Genomic DNA, 14,650 nt, shown 5'->3' on the forward strand with positions numbered 1-14,650 from the left:
TCTATTAATTCTTCCTTTTCAGGCTTGGTGAAATTCACCAGTGAAGCCTCTGGATCTGGAGTTTTCCTTGTGGGAAGGTTTTTAAGTACAAATTTAATTTCTTTAGTAAATATGGGGCTAATCTAATTAGGTCTTCCTTCAGGGACTTTTGATATGTTGTGGCTTTTCAAGAGTGTGCCCATTTCTTCTAAACTGTCAGATTTACTGCCAGAAAGTTTTTGACCATATTCTCCTAATACTCTTTTACCATGTGTAAGACCTGCAGTGCTATGCTCTATTTCCTACTGGGTTCCTCTTCCCTACAGTGTGGCCTAAAAACTCTCCTGGCAGTAAGCTAAGGCAATCACAGGGATCACCTTGCACTGTTTTCCCTTCTCTCAAAAATCACCATCCTGTGCTGCCTGTTATCCAGTGTCTGAAAATCACTACTTCATATATTTTGTTCCATCTTTTAGTGGCTTAAAGTGAGATAATACTTATGACCCCTATTATTTCATGATGGTCAAGAATGGAAACTTTTTATTTTTTATTATGGAAAACTTCAAACATACACAAAAGTAGAATATAATAAACCTTCATGTACCTATCATCTACAATTCTAGATCCTCATGAATAAATAAAATCTTTAAAAAAATTTAAAAACCCATACTACAGCTATTAGAAAATGTTTAGTTACATAACCTGTGTATATGAATTTACTTTTTCAACTGTAGGTTTCACCAAAATCAAAATATAATTAAATACTTCTGATGACAATTTATCATCTAAATTGAGATCTAATTATAAAATAGACTACTCTGAAGACTTGAAACTGGTAGTTTTAGAACAGTGGTTCTGAAATGGGAGCAGTCTTGTTCCCCAGGGTACATCTGGCAACATTGTCACAACTGCAGTGGGGAGGGGTATACTGCTGGTATCTAGCAAGTAAAGGCCAGAAATACTGCATTCTACAATGCACAGCACAGCCCCCACAAGAATTCTCCAGTGTAAAATGTTGACAGTGCTGATGTCGACACACCCTTGTTCCAGAGGCTTAATCAGACTGAAATTTTTTCACAAAATAATTTCATGTTATGTCTGTGGGAATACATATAAATATCTGGTTATTTTTTGGTGATGTTAGCAGCTAATGTGATCCACTGATTCATTAGCAGTTGCAAAGTGGTGATATTCTAATACTAAAATTCCCTCTGCATTTATTATCTGAAATGCTCCTGTAAAGAGGAACTTCTCTTATACTTGTTTATCCTAAGTAATAGTTCACATAGGAAATTCTGGATTGTAGAATTCTTTGCCATTTTTCAAAATAATGAGCTCGTTCTCCAATATCCTCCAAAGGTGACCAATATTACTATTTTTAAGTATATTTATAATTCCATAAATATAGAGACTTTTGATAGGTATTTTGGATCTTTTTGATTTAAAAAAAAAAATCCCTTGGGCTTATCATCCTCTTATTTAAACCTTTCTCGATCTCTTCTCTTAGATGTACCCCTCACATTCTGCACCATACTGGAACTTGGAAATAATCCTTTTTTAAAAGATGAGTTACACATCCTTTTATACTTAGTGACAAGATTGATGTTTGGCCTTAGTTCTGTTTTTTTTGTTTGTTTGTTTGTTTAACATTTTATTCATTCATGAGAGGCAGAGAGACACAGACAGACACACAGAGACAGAGGGAGAAGCAGGTTCCCTGTGGGGAGCCCAATGTGGGACTCGATCTCAGGACCCTGGGAACACAACTTGAACCAAAGGCAGATGCTCAACCACTGAGCCACCCAGGTGCCCCAGTTCTGCCATTTTATGTCATATTTACTTTTGTGGCAAATACACATATAAATAAAATACTCAATCTTTAAAGATCTGTTTTATCTTCCTCCCCTTTTCTTTGTGTATCTTTTTGGTATTTAGGAAAGTTTACGCAAATACTTTATATAATGTCCTATGTCCTTTATATTTTATTTGGAATAGTGTCTTTTGGTTCCCACTATAAATATTGAAATTCTCCCTTATTTCTGTCTCCCAAAGCACCCACTCTGAAGTATTATCCTTTTATTTCCTGTTAATACCTATCAGACAGTCAGGAAGTATATTCTATTTTACTTCTGTTGTCTCTCTTCTCCCATTTTTAGTGCTGCGTGTTAGCTACAGGGTCAGCCTTCTAACCATGTACTACCAAGTTAACTGTCTCCTTAGTGTACCACATGGTTCTAGTTTCAGTAAGCAGCATTCTTCTGCAAAGTAGTTTAGTCTGGTTCACAGGACCTGGACCACCACAGCACCATCCGCCTTTCTAGGACCTGCAGTCACCTCCCACTTTCAGCTGTTCTCAAACTGATCTGAGCTTTCCACAGTTAGTGGGGCCTCCCTTTAGAGAGGAGAACCTGTTGGTGACCTCCATTTTTGGGTTCTCTGAGCTCTCCCTCTGTTTACCACACACTTACCGATAACACACTAGTTGTACCGCCGCTGCCGCTGACTTAATCTTACCCACTGATATGATGGAGGTTCATATGTGTCATGTAATAAAGAATTGGGCTTTTGTCCCTGGTTTTTGGGAAGGAGACTCTAAACCCTAGGAATTTTCTGAGTGATAGGAATGTCTATTATTCATAAGCCCGCCCCCTTGGATCATACCTACATTCAAGCTTAGGAGAGGACCTAAGAGCTTGAGGGGACTCAAGAGACAATGCCAAAAGGCAAATTATGTGATCAGAGTGTCGGGGCATTGAGTGACTTACTCTTGAGCCTTCAGGGGAGAGGGGAAGAGCCTGAAGGGCAGGCTTGTTGAGTCTGTGCCCTTAACCTGAACAGTCTGATGCTAACTCTGGGTGGTCAGTGGGAGAGTATACTGCAGTACAACAACAGGGGAGCTCTGAAACTTAGTTTTGTTGTATATGTTATCCATGAATTTGTGGTCATTATCCTAGTTACTCTTCTATTTTTAAGAAAGGATTTGGAAGACTCAAAAACTATGCCACTGTCACCACTTCTTTTGCCAGTTCGCCCTTGCAATTTTCGTTAACTTTAGAGCATCCTGTTTCACCCCTGCACACTATTTTAATATTATTTCACAGATTGATATTAACGGAAGTTTAAACCACCAAAACTGTACACCTAGGCCAGAATTAGTGTTGATTATAACTCATCTGCGGTTTATTTTATGGGATGTACAAGCTGCAATAAAAGCTACTAGATGCTACCTGTTAATAGTGTGACTGTAATTTAGATGGGCTAAGGGAACACAGAGGAGACTTTGTCGAGTGACTACATAAGACTCTGATTATTACCATAACTCCCCCTATCAAGTAACATAAAATACACTGTTTCAAAAGATGCTTCCTCATCAGCAAAATGCATTAATTCATAAACTAAAGAGCACATAACAAAATGCATATTCTAAGTGCTAGATACAGGTTTTCAAACCAGGTCTAAGGCTAGAACCACCCTATCATAAAAAATAAAAGCAAAAACCGTACCTCTGTTATACGAAGTTGTGATGAAGCAGCCATGTAATCTGATTCTAATTTGTTCTTCTCAGAGATCACTGTAGTATTTTGAAGAATTAAATCAACTTTTTGTATATGCAAAGAAGTACAAATCTAGGAACAAAAAAGCCCTAAAATTTTAATTTGTTTTACAACTAAGAAAAAGTTTTTTAAACTAGTATAAACCATGAGAAAAAGGAACATTTTTTTAATGTGACTGATACCTCAATTAGTTCTTTTTACAACTACTTCTTACAAGAGAATTTTTAAATGTTTTTCTGTGCTTAATTGCATCATCTGGAATAAAATAATTTAGCTTAATGACAGCTTTTAACTAATTTATTAACCTATAAGGAGAAATGTCAAACAAAGCAAGTTAAAATTGATAGTAAAAATCTTAGAAGAGTTTTTTTTTTTTTTTTAATTTTTATTTATTTATGATAGTCACACAGAGAGAGAGAGAGAGGCAGAGACACAGGCAGAGGGAGAAGCAGGCTCCATGCACCCAGAGCCCGACGTGGGATTCGATCCCGGGTCTCCAGGATCGCACCCTGGGTCAAAGGCAGGCGCCAAACCACTGCGCCACCTAGGGATCCCCTTAGAAGAGTTTTTAAGAAAATGCCTTACCTTTACAAAGTTTGTTAATTCAGTAACAAGTTTTGCTTTTTGAACATTTATTTCTTTGATTTTGGTACTTGCTTTTCGCTCTTCCTCTTCAAGGTTGCAAGTATCCTGTTCCATCAGTTTTAAACTGCATAAAACAATGATGCAGAAATCAGAGTTAACACAGGGACTGAGCAAAAATCCTTAGGTCTCCTGCTATTTCATGGGCTTTCTAGCAATGCTACTTCCCCTACAGGGCTATGATGAAAATTTTAAAAAGGTAAAACATATAACACACTTGGCACAGTGCCTGGCCCTTAACCAGTTGATGAATATTAATTACTACCATTGTTATTAATGTTGTTTACATACAGTCTCTTACTTAAAGTAGTTTAACTGAGGATATCTGATTAAGATTTAAAATACATACTGAAAAGACAATAAACCCTAAAAACTGACACTCTGCTAGTCAAGGTGAAGAAACTAAGAATCAGAAGTTACTCTAAGATCATGTATAGCAAGCATGTGGTTAAGACATGTTTGACATCCAAGTTCTTTCCACTGCACCATGTTACCTTTTCTCCACTGGAAACAATAATAAATAAGTTCAGATGTTGTAGAGAGGGGCCTGACCAGTACATGGAAGAGAGTAGGGGGATGCCAGGGAGGTAAGGCGAAATGGGTCGAGTGAAAGGAGACTGTATAAATGAAAAGTCAATCTCAAGGAATGCAGTGTTGTAACTAGAGGCAATTAATTATAGGTATGAGACAGCAGGCTGGTGATGGGTATGAAAGGCCATCTCACTACAAAAATCCACACTACCTATGAAAAGTTTTTAAGACAGTGGGTCCAGCAGAACAGGTGAACATGAAAAGTTAAGTGACTTGTAGATGATGAAAGAGAGGAATGAGGCCAGAGGTGAAAGTTGAAAAGAGACTTGAGAGATGAAAAACCTCCTAGGCAGTCAGACTAAATACTATCTTGCTTTAAGTAATCAAGGTACACTATTACTTTTTCACTGAGTTAATGGACAACTGTTTGCTTAAAAACAAAACCCCCAAAGCCCCAAACCAACAAACAAAACCAAAACAGCACCAATTCTCTTAACATATTTCAATACAATTCAATTTACCAATGTGTTTAAAAACATACTACATTAGGGCAAGGTAAACAGATAACCTTAAGGCCATGAGTGGTCATTTATTACCAAAGGTTGACAATGCTATTAATATTTAAATCTTTATAGAAAACATAAAAGAAAAAATCACAACAAAAAGGTCTGAGGCCATGAGAAAAACCTTTGAACCGGAAGCCACATTCCCTGCCCCTAGAATAAACATAAATTTTATCTCTGCTTATATATCCCCATTTCTACAAAATATCCAAACGCAATAAAACATATCAGTTCTAAGAATGGTTGCCTACCAGTTTTTCTTTAGGAAAAGACTTAAGACTATTCATGTCCTTGTACAGAATTCTGTGGAATGTGTGAGCATGAAGGCTAAGCAGACATAATTCCAATTTAACAAGGGAGATTACAATTGAAGAAGTGAGTTAAATCCCCAGATGCCCATTCTCTTCTGTGAAAATCAGCATGTTTTCCTCCTCTCCCATTACTCTCTTTAGAGTCGAGAAGAGAATGCACAGCTTAATGGCTAATGGTCTGGACTGTTCATCTCACTGCCTGTACCCTCTTCTCTCCTCTCCCAGCAATCCAAATTCAGTGGATGTATTATTTTGGATATATGTCTGGGTCAGTGGCTCTCAAGGGGTGTTGCAGAATCCTGTGGGGATCCCTGAAACCATTTCAGGGGAATCATGAACCATTTTCACTGTTGGAAGAAGACCTCAACTGCCCCATTCACTGAAGTGATGTTTTGCACTAATGGACAAAAGCAATGGTGAATAAAAACGCTAGTGCTCTGGAATGAATCTAGGTAATGGCACCAAAGGGGACTCAGAGTCATGAGATTCTTCACTGCCGTGTACTTAAAAATTTCAAACATACCAAATTCAATTAATATTTTTGATGACAGAAAAATTAACTGTATTAAATCATGAATCTTATTTCATTTTTTACCTAAAGTATAATTGACATATTAGTTTCAGGGGCAAAACATAATGATTTGGTGGTTGTATCGATCCTGAAATGATCACCACAAAAAATCTAGTTAACATCTGTCATTATACAATTATAAAAGATTTTTCTGCTAAAGAAAACTTTTAAGATCTACTCTCAGCAACTTGCAAATAATGCATTACAGTGTTATTAACTATAGTCATATGCCATACATTACATTCCCATGAGCTTTTATTTTATATTGGAAGTTTGTACTTCTCAATCACCTTCACCTATTTTACCAAACCCCCAACACTCCTCCCTACCCCCAGCAACCACCAATCTGTTCTCTGTATCTATGCATTTCTGTTCCTTTGTTTTTCAGATTGCACTAAAAGTGAAATCATACGACATCTGACTTATTTCACTTAGCGTAATACTCTCAAGTTCCATTCATGTTGTCACAAAAGATTTCATCCTTTTTAATGGCTAAATAGTGCAGTGTGTGCACATACATGCGTCATGTTTCCATGTGTATCCCACTTCTTTCCCCATTCATCCTCCATGGACAACCTAGGATGCTTCCATGACTTGGCTCTTGTAAATAATCCTGCAATGAACATGAGAGTGCAGATATCTTTTCAAATCTGAGCTTTCATTTTCTTTGAATCAATATCCAGAAGTAGAATTACTGGATCTTGTGGTAGTTCTTTTTTTTTTTTTTTTTTTTTGAGGAACCTCCATACTGTGTTCTATAGTGGCTACACCAATTTACGTTCCCACTAAGAGTGGAAAGGATTCCCTTGTCTCTGTGTCCTCACCAACATGTGGTATCTCTTGTCCTGTCCTGTGATAATAGCCATTCTGACAGGTGTGAGGTGGTAGTCTCATTGTTTTTATTTAAATTTCCTTGATAATTAATAATATTGAGCACACTCTCAGGTGCCTACTGACCATCTGTAGGTCTTCTTTGAAAAAAATGTCTTTCAGGGCAGCTCTGGTGGCTCAGCGGTTTAGCACCGCCTTCGGCCCGGGGCATGATCCTGGAGACCTGGGATCGAGTTCCGCGTCGGGCTCCCTGCATGGAGCCTGCTTCTTCCTCTGCCTCTCTCTGTGTCTCTCATGAATAAATAAATAAACTTTTAATAAAAAAAAAAAAATGTCTTTCAGATCCTCTGCCCATTTGTTAATCAAATGGTCTTTGTTTTGGAGTTTTTTTTTTTTTGGCTACTGAGCTGTAGTTTTTTACATTTTGGATACTAAACCCTTAATGAATATGTGATTTGCAAATATCTTCTCCCGATCCATAGGTTGCCTTCTTGGTGTGGTGGTTCCCTTTACTGTGTGAAAGCCTTTTGGTTTGATGTAGTCCCATTTGTTTATATCGCCAAGGTCTTTGAAGCCAGTTTCAAAGAAATTACTGCCAATACCCATGTTAAGGAACTTACTGCCTATTTTCTTCCAGGAATTTATTAATTTCTAGTCTTACATTCATCTTTAATCCATTTTGAGTTGATTTTTCTTGTGGTGTAAGCTAGTGATCCAGTTTTCCCAGCACCATTTATTGAAGAGACTACCCTTTCCTCATTGTTTATTCTTCCCTCTTTCGTCACAAAGTAATTGACCAGAGACGAATACAGGGGTTTATTTCTGGGCTCTCTACTCTGTTCCATTGATGTACACGTCTGTTTTTAGGTCAATACTGCTTTAATGAATACAGTTTTGTGATATAGTTTGAAATCAGGGAGCATGATGCCTTCAGCTTTATTGTCCTTTCTCAAGACTGCTTTGGCTATTTGATATCTTTAATGGTCCCCAAATTTTTAGGATTCTTCTAATACTAAAAAATGCCATTGGAATTTGGAAATGGATAGGAATTCCACTGAATCTATAGACTGCCATGGGTAACACACTTTAAAGATATTGGTTCTTTCAATCCATGAGCACAGAAAATCTTTCATTTGGGTTATATTCCATTTCCTTCTCAATGTGTTAGTTTTTGGTATACAGGTCTTTCACTTCCTTGGTTAGATTTCTTCCTAAGCCTTTTCTTTTTGGTGTGATTGTATATGGGACTGTTCTCTTGAATTCATCTTGAAAATGCAACAGATTTTTGTGTGCCGATTTTGTACCCTGCAAGTTTCTTCTGGTGGAGTATTCACGGTATTCTATGTAAAATCAGGTCATCCACAAATAGTGCTGGTTTTACTTTTTTTCGATTTAGATGCTTTTTCTTTCTTGCCTAATTGCTCTGGTCAGAAATTCTATTTTCTAATAATGTGCTGAATGAAAGTGGGGGGAATGGGCATCTGGGTCTTGATCCTGATGTTAAAAGAAAGGATTTCACAGCTTTTTACTGTTGAGTATGTTGTGGATTTATCATAAATGGTCTTTATTATATTGAGGTATGTTGCCTCTATGCCCACTTTGTTTAGAGTTTTTACAAAAAATGGATGTTGTGGGCAGCCTGGGTGGCTCAGCGGTTTAGCACTGCCTTCAGCCCAGGGTGTGATCCTGGAGAACTGGGATTGAGTCCCACGTCAGGCTCCCTGTGTGGAGTCTGCTTCTTCCTCTGCCTGTCTGTGGGTCTCTCATGAAAAAATAAATAAAATCTTAAAAAAAAAAAAAATGGATGTTGTATTTTGTCAACTGCTTTTTCTGCATTTATTGAGATGCAGTAGGACTTTTATTTTTTGGCTTTCTCTTTTATCCAGACATATACATAGTATTTACAGTATGTGTACATAGAAAATTTGTACCCACACAACATTCTGACATTAAATTACTATTCCATCATCCTCTGAAAAGGAAAGGGGCTCGGGAAGGGGTCTGAGTCTACTAGACTACCCCCATAGCATCACTGCAAGCAAAGCCCTGACAGGACAGTGACATGTCCTGTAATACCTATAAAAAAAGTACAGAACCACTAAGTTACTAATACTGTTAGTGCCTTTCTGATTAGTGACCATGTTTCATAGATAAGCTTACAATCTGGCAATACACTTTTTCCTGTCAAAAAATATTTGGCCACATTCAACACTGTCAAGAGTTGGGTATGGACCCATGATCATCTCCCACTGACTGGTGTTTAATGTATTTCTGTAGTACTAGGCAGCATTTCCCCTAATTCCACAAACTAGAACATTCAGTACTGTTTCTTGTGAAACCGCTAGGCCTTCTCCTAGCTTCAGATCATCTGAGCAACTCTTCATGGCCAACCCCTTCCTCCCTTAAGGCCAGAGGAGGCATATATGCTACCATGGTTGAACCTTAGAAGAACAGATCAATTTGTCCTGTGCTGACTCAGATGCTGCTGTTGCTGAGGTGGGTGTTGGTGGTGATGGTACTGAAGGATGTGCCCTGTTGTAGTGGAAATGCAGCAGGGGTAAGCTGGTTTCAAGACTGCTCCATGGAAATCCTTCAAGTCTGTAAAAACTGCTGCAGTAGTTGGGTCAGTGGAGTCTAAGAGGGTTGCTGAACTAAACTAAGCTGCCCTTCCTTGGAACGCTGCTGCTGCTGCGTGATGGACAAGGTCTGTAATTGCTGTTGTTGTGTAGCAAAAGTAGGGCAGGCAGCCACCACCTAACCCATAAGCATAGTGCTAAATACCACGACCACCCCCAAGCTACAAGAGCAGGTACTAAATCACACAGCACATGCCGCTGACCTTGAAAAGATTCTCCTCTGTCCCAAACCAGTGGGGTAACTGCAGCCCTCTGGGTACGGTTTTGTGGCACTCTTTTGTGGGTGGAATCCGGACCACGTTTTCTGCTATGAAATCATTATAGTGTCATACAGTGGGGCTGTAAGAGTGCTCTGTGACCAACTGGAAAGAGGTGTTTATTGACTGTGCCAGCTCAGTACGTTCTGTTGACTCTGATTTGATGGACTTCGTTGGGTATGCTGTAGTATCATATGCTGAGTGTGCCAATGTGTCCAATACCATTTCACTTTGATTTTGGTTAGTTTGAACAACTTGGTCCTTAATATTTATAGGATGTTTGATGAATTTCCAGAAGAAATTTGAACAGAATCTAAATTCAACCCAGGGGTGGACTGTTGTAAAAACATCTACAGCCCTCAACCATGGACCATTTAAAGTTGTTCTTGAATTTTTCTTAGTTCTTCTTGTGGCTGATGAATATTTGCCTCTGTCTTCCATGTCTGTTGCTCCAACTGGTCTTTCAGTTGCTGCATGGCTCATAATTGAGCTAAAAATTGAAACTGAGACATGCCTTAAGGAACTTGCATATTTGCAACTTGAGACATCACTGGCCATATCAATGACTGAACAGACTGGGAACTTATGGACTGACTCAACAATGACCCTCTTTGTCATCATCTTTTCATTAAGATGGTATATGCTGCTATCTGGGAGGAGTGCAAGTCTCTGCTGATGTTGAGGGAATGGTCTGAGACTGCCAGGTGAAATGATTTTCTTGAACTCTGGAAGAAAGCAGGAGGAGGTGGGCTGTGATCAAACCCTTCCAATGCTTCCTTGAGGCCTGTTATCTGTACAATTATCAGACCGAGAATCTTGGCTTTTGTTAGCAGTTGTCTCAGAGACTCTTCAACGCCAAGTACTCTTCATATTCCAGCCCTAACTTATGCATAATTTAGCATGGTAGGAGTACAAACAATAAACTCTGGCTTGGAATTCCACTAAAGATAAATGATACAATGAGTTTGGAGCCAAATCCACTGTGGTCCTTTAATTAGGAACCTATAATAACGTGATCTGCCTTTCCCATACTGCATTAAGAGCTCATGACATTTTTGCCAAATATTCTAGACCATGCACATGACATTCACACCCTGATGTTCACAGAACTTCAAAGGCAAATGTTCTATCATAGGTAGTTCCTTGTGACCCAGCAATAAAATTGTGAATGATGTCCAGATATCTAGAGCTCATTAAGGTCTGCAACAGTACACATCCTTGATGAACTAAAGTTTAGCTTATCTGACAATAGCTACAATTTCGATCATCTTAAGGCCTCTATGTGCCTTGTATAGTTCCTTCTAAACCATTCTCTAATGATTTGAAATTTCCTATAAATTACACGTATTCATAGATATGTGACTCCTATGGGTCTACTGTTCTTCAAAGCATAGGACAACAGGATTCTGATTTTAAATACTCAAGTGTTAATGAATCATTTTTCAGCAGATGGATAGAGAGTATTTTTAAAAACTAGTGAATGTTCCCTCTCTGGGATAAAATACTTTGATCCACGAGATTAAATGGTAAATATTAAGGTGATGAAGTTATATTCTCTCAGATACAAATAATATGCTTCCATCAGTCATGATGGCTTAAAAACAAAAAACAAAAGCCTTGAACATTGTGTAAATTCTTCATTATTGAGGAATGTAGGGTTTCCAGTCCTGTCAAATGTCATTGTCATATGACTGATTTGTTTTCAGTAAAAAAAAAAATCAGTGCTCTTCTACAGAACAGATTTCCTCTTACATGGAACTCTCTGGGCTTCCTGGATCTGGATGTCTTTTCCTTCCTGAGATTAGGGAAGTTGTGTTATTTTTCAAGTATGTTTTCTGCTTTCTCTTTCTGTGGTTCATATAATGTGAAAGTTATTTTGCTTGATATTGTCATGTTGGTCCCTTACGCTATTTTTACTTCTTAAAATTCTGTTTGAGGGGTGCATCGGCGGCTCATTTAGTTAGGTGTCGTACTCTTGATTTTTGGCTCAGGTCATGATCTCAGGGTTGTGAGACTGAGCCCCACATTGGGCTCTGCACTGATCGTGAAGCCAACTTAAGATTCTCTCTCTCCCTCTGTCCCTCACCCCTGCTCGCACACATGCGCTCTTAGAAGTTTTTTTTTTTCTCTATTGTCTTCCACATTACTGATATTTCTTGTGTCTCATTAGTCTGTTGTTAGAACCCCTCCAGAATATTTTTCAATTCACTTACTGTATTCTTCAGCTCTGTGAAATCTTTGTGGTACTTTCTTACACTTCTCTTTATTGAAGTTCTTACTATGTTCATTCCTCTTCCAAGTTCAATTAGCATTTTTATGACCATCAACTCTGATTTCTTAAGTAAATTATCACCATTTCATTAACAGTTCTTTTCTGATTTTTATCTTGTTCTTTCATTTGGAACACATTCTTGTTCATTTTGCTTGACTGTATGATTTCTAAGCAGCAGATGAAACAACCTTCAGCAAGTCATGAAGTGGCCTCACAGAGATGAGCCCTGCTGTTTAAGCCTCTTCTAACTCTTTGTAATCTAAGAAGCCTGATTTATATTCTTGATAGGTCCCAGTTGTTGAGGGAGTGCCAAGTCCTGTGAGTGTTCCAGAGGGAAGGATCTCAGTCTATCCCTAGTTTCAGGCAGAAACTAGAATATAAACTAGGACCCTCAGGCAGCAGCTTTTAACGTATGCAAATATATAAACAGTCCTACGGGACTCCCATAAACCTCACTGATCTACAGACCAGGCAATCTAGAGATTTAGGACACCTAGGTCGGAAAAATCAGGGCTCTAGACGAGTGTGTGAGCTTTAGCAAGGACAACAGAGTACAAAGATGGCAACTCCTGGACCATGTTCCCTGAGAACAATTGCAGAGCCTCTAGATATGTGGTGATCCTGAAGCCTCTGAGGATGAAGTTTTGGACCAGTAAATAGATCTTTTTCACAGGAAAATGTTTGAGACTGCTGTCTATGCAGTATCCTGGGGAGAGCAGTCTGCTAAGAACTCTGTTTCTCAGAGAGTTTAAGACCCTTGGGTGCCTAGCTCTGTCGAGGATTTGGGGGTGCCATATACCCACTAGTGCTGGCAGGTCAGAGTGAGAGTGCAAAAGTGGTCCCCACCAATGGCCCCTGTCCCAGGAGGGATTCCCATTAGGCTCCTGGCCCTTGGGCAGATGCTTTAGGATTAGCAAGAGTATCTCCTCCACATAGGGTCTAAGCACTTTTCTACATTGTTGCAGCTAATCAGGGGACAGGAAAACTCACAACAACTTAAGATTCCCCAACCTTTACCCTACAGACCACAATTTTGTTTTGAATACCAGGACTACAATTTGAGGGAAATTATCACAAAAACATGTTTGTGGGAACTGCATTGTCATGGCAGGGTCCAGGCACACCTAAGAGATACTGCAGATTTGGTTCCAGACCACTACAATTAAGTGAGTCCAAAGAATTTTGTGGTTTCCCAGTGTGTCTAAAAGTCGTGTTGACACCATACCGTAGCCCATTAAGTATGCCACAGCATTATGTCTGAAAAATACTTCACTGTTAAAAAATGCTAACCATTATCTGAGCTTTCAGAGTCCTAATCACAGATCACCACACACACATCGTGAGAATCACTAAAACGTGACACAGAGGCAAAGTGAGCAAATGCTATTAGAAAAATGGTGCCAACAGACTTGACAGAAGGCTGCACAAACTGTTAATCTGTCTAAAATAAAAAACATCTTTGTCACTAATAACATCCTCGTAGAGCTGTACCTCCCCACACACCCTTGCCCAAATAGGCTGAATGATACCTTCCTAGTTTGGAACTAATTTTTTGTTCCAGTTGTCTCTTCTTGGTTTTCCTTTCAAGAAGCTCCTTCTTCTTTTGTCTAAGTTCATTGTCTTTGTGTTCTAGATGTTTGTTTCGCTCACATAGGGCAATCAACCCTGCTTCCACTGCTTGCAATTTTCTATTAATTTCCTATGAAATGTTAAAGATTGTTATTTTAAAAATAGTTCTAGGTAAAGTATTATAAATCCAGTTATTTTTTTTTTTTAATACTCAAAGTAACTGACCTTCAGCTGTTCTTCCAAGTGTCGTCTTTGCTCTAGATCCACAGTGACTGTGAGAAACTGGGCTACTTTTAGCGATGTGTTACTAGAAATAACTTTGTTCGAATAGAAGGAAGTTTTCACCACATACTTTTCTTCTGCTGTATACATTTGTTTTAACCGGGTTTCTTGTATTACCTGTCATATAAGCCAAACAAGGTCAAACTGTTAGGGTACATCTAATAGTCATTAAAACATTTTTAAAAGGATTAAAACACTGGAAAATGCAGATCAAGTGAATTTGAAAAGATCAAAACAGATATACTTTTTTTTTTTTTAACTTCACCAGTAACATCTCTAAAAAGGTGGGTGATAGATACATCTTAGGGTACTATTTTGGAAAATACTAAGGAAGAGAGAAGGAATAAAACCCAAACAGCTACAGCAAAGGTGGCAATACTTCTACTTGACTATATAATCTCTCTCAAGTAAGTGTACTTTTGGAGTTTTGGTGAGTTTACAGTAGAGATGCCAGGAACCAGCTGCCCAGAACACAGAACTGTGGTAGCTCAACTAAGTCATTTATTCTCACCTTCCCTCAGTTATAATTCCTGTATATTTGGAAGAATACCTAATGGACACACTTGAAAATTTTCAAAAATTTTTTTTTTTTTTACATTTTTTGGAAAGCTTGTCTCTCAAGAGCTTAATAAACTAAAGCACATCCTAAACA

General features: G+C 38.4%; 1 protein-coding gene and 1 pseudogene across 3 annotated transcripts in view; both read right to left on the reverse strand.

The window, feature by feature from the left end:
* The window catches only part of SMC5 (structural maintenance of chromosomes 5), a 92,907-nt gene that overhangs the window by 17,399 nt on the left and 60,858 nt on the right, over window positions 1-14,650 (reverse strand). For all 3 annotated transcript variants that reach the window (XM_077907329.1, XM_077907321.1, XM_077907335.1), the window contains exons 14-17: window positions 13,942-14,115; window positions 13,677-13,846; window positions 4,119-4,242; window positions 3,483-3,605 (exon numbers count right to left, since the gene is read on the reverse strand). In XM_077907329.1, the coding sequence (XP_077763455.1) occupies window positions 3,483-3,605; window positions 4,119-4,242; window positions 13,677-13,846; window positions 13,942-14,115 (591 nt within the window). The remainder of the gene's footprint in view (window positions 1-3,482; window positions 3,606-4,118; window positions 4,243-13,676; window positions 13,847-13,941; window positions 14,116-14,650) is intronic.
* On the reverse strand, window positions 7,267-12,199 carry LOC144295659 (circadian locomoter output cycles protein kaput pseudogene; annotated as a pseudogene).

Source organism: Canis aureus, chromosome 1 (genome assembly GCF_053574225.1).
Source record: "Canis aureus isolate CA01 chromosome 1, VMU_Caureus_v.1.0, whole genome shotgun sequence".
NCBI classification, from domain to species: Eukaryota; Metazoa; Chordata; class Mammalia; order Carnivora; family Canidae; genus Canis; species Canis aureus.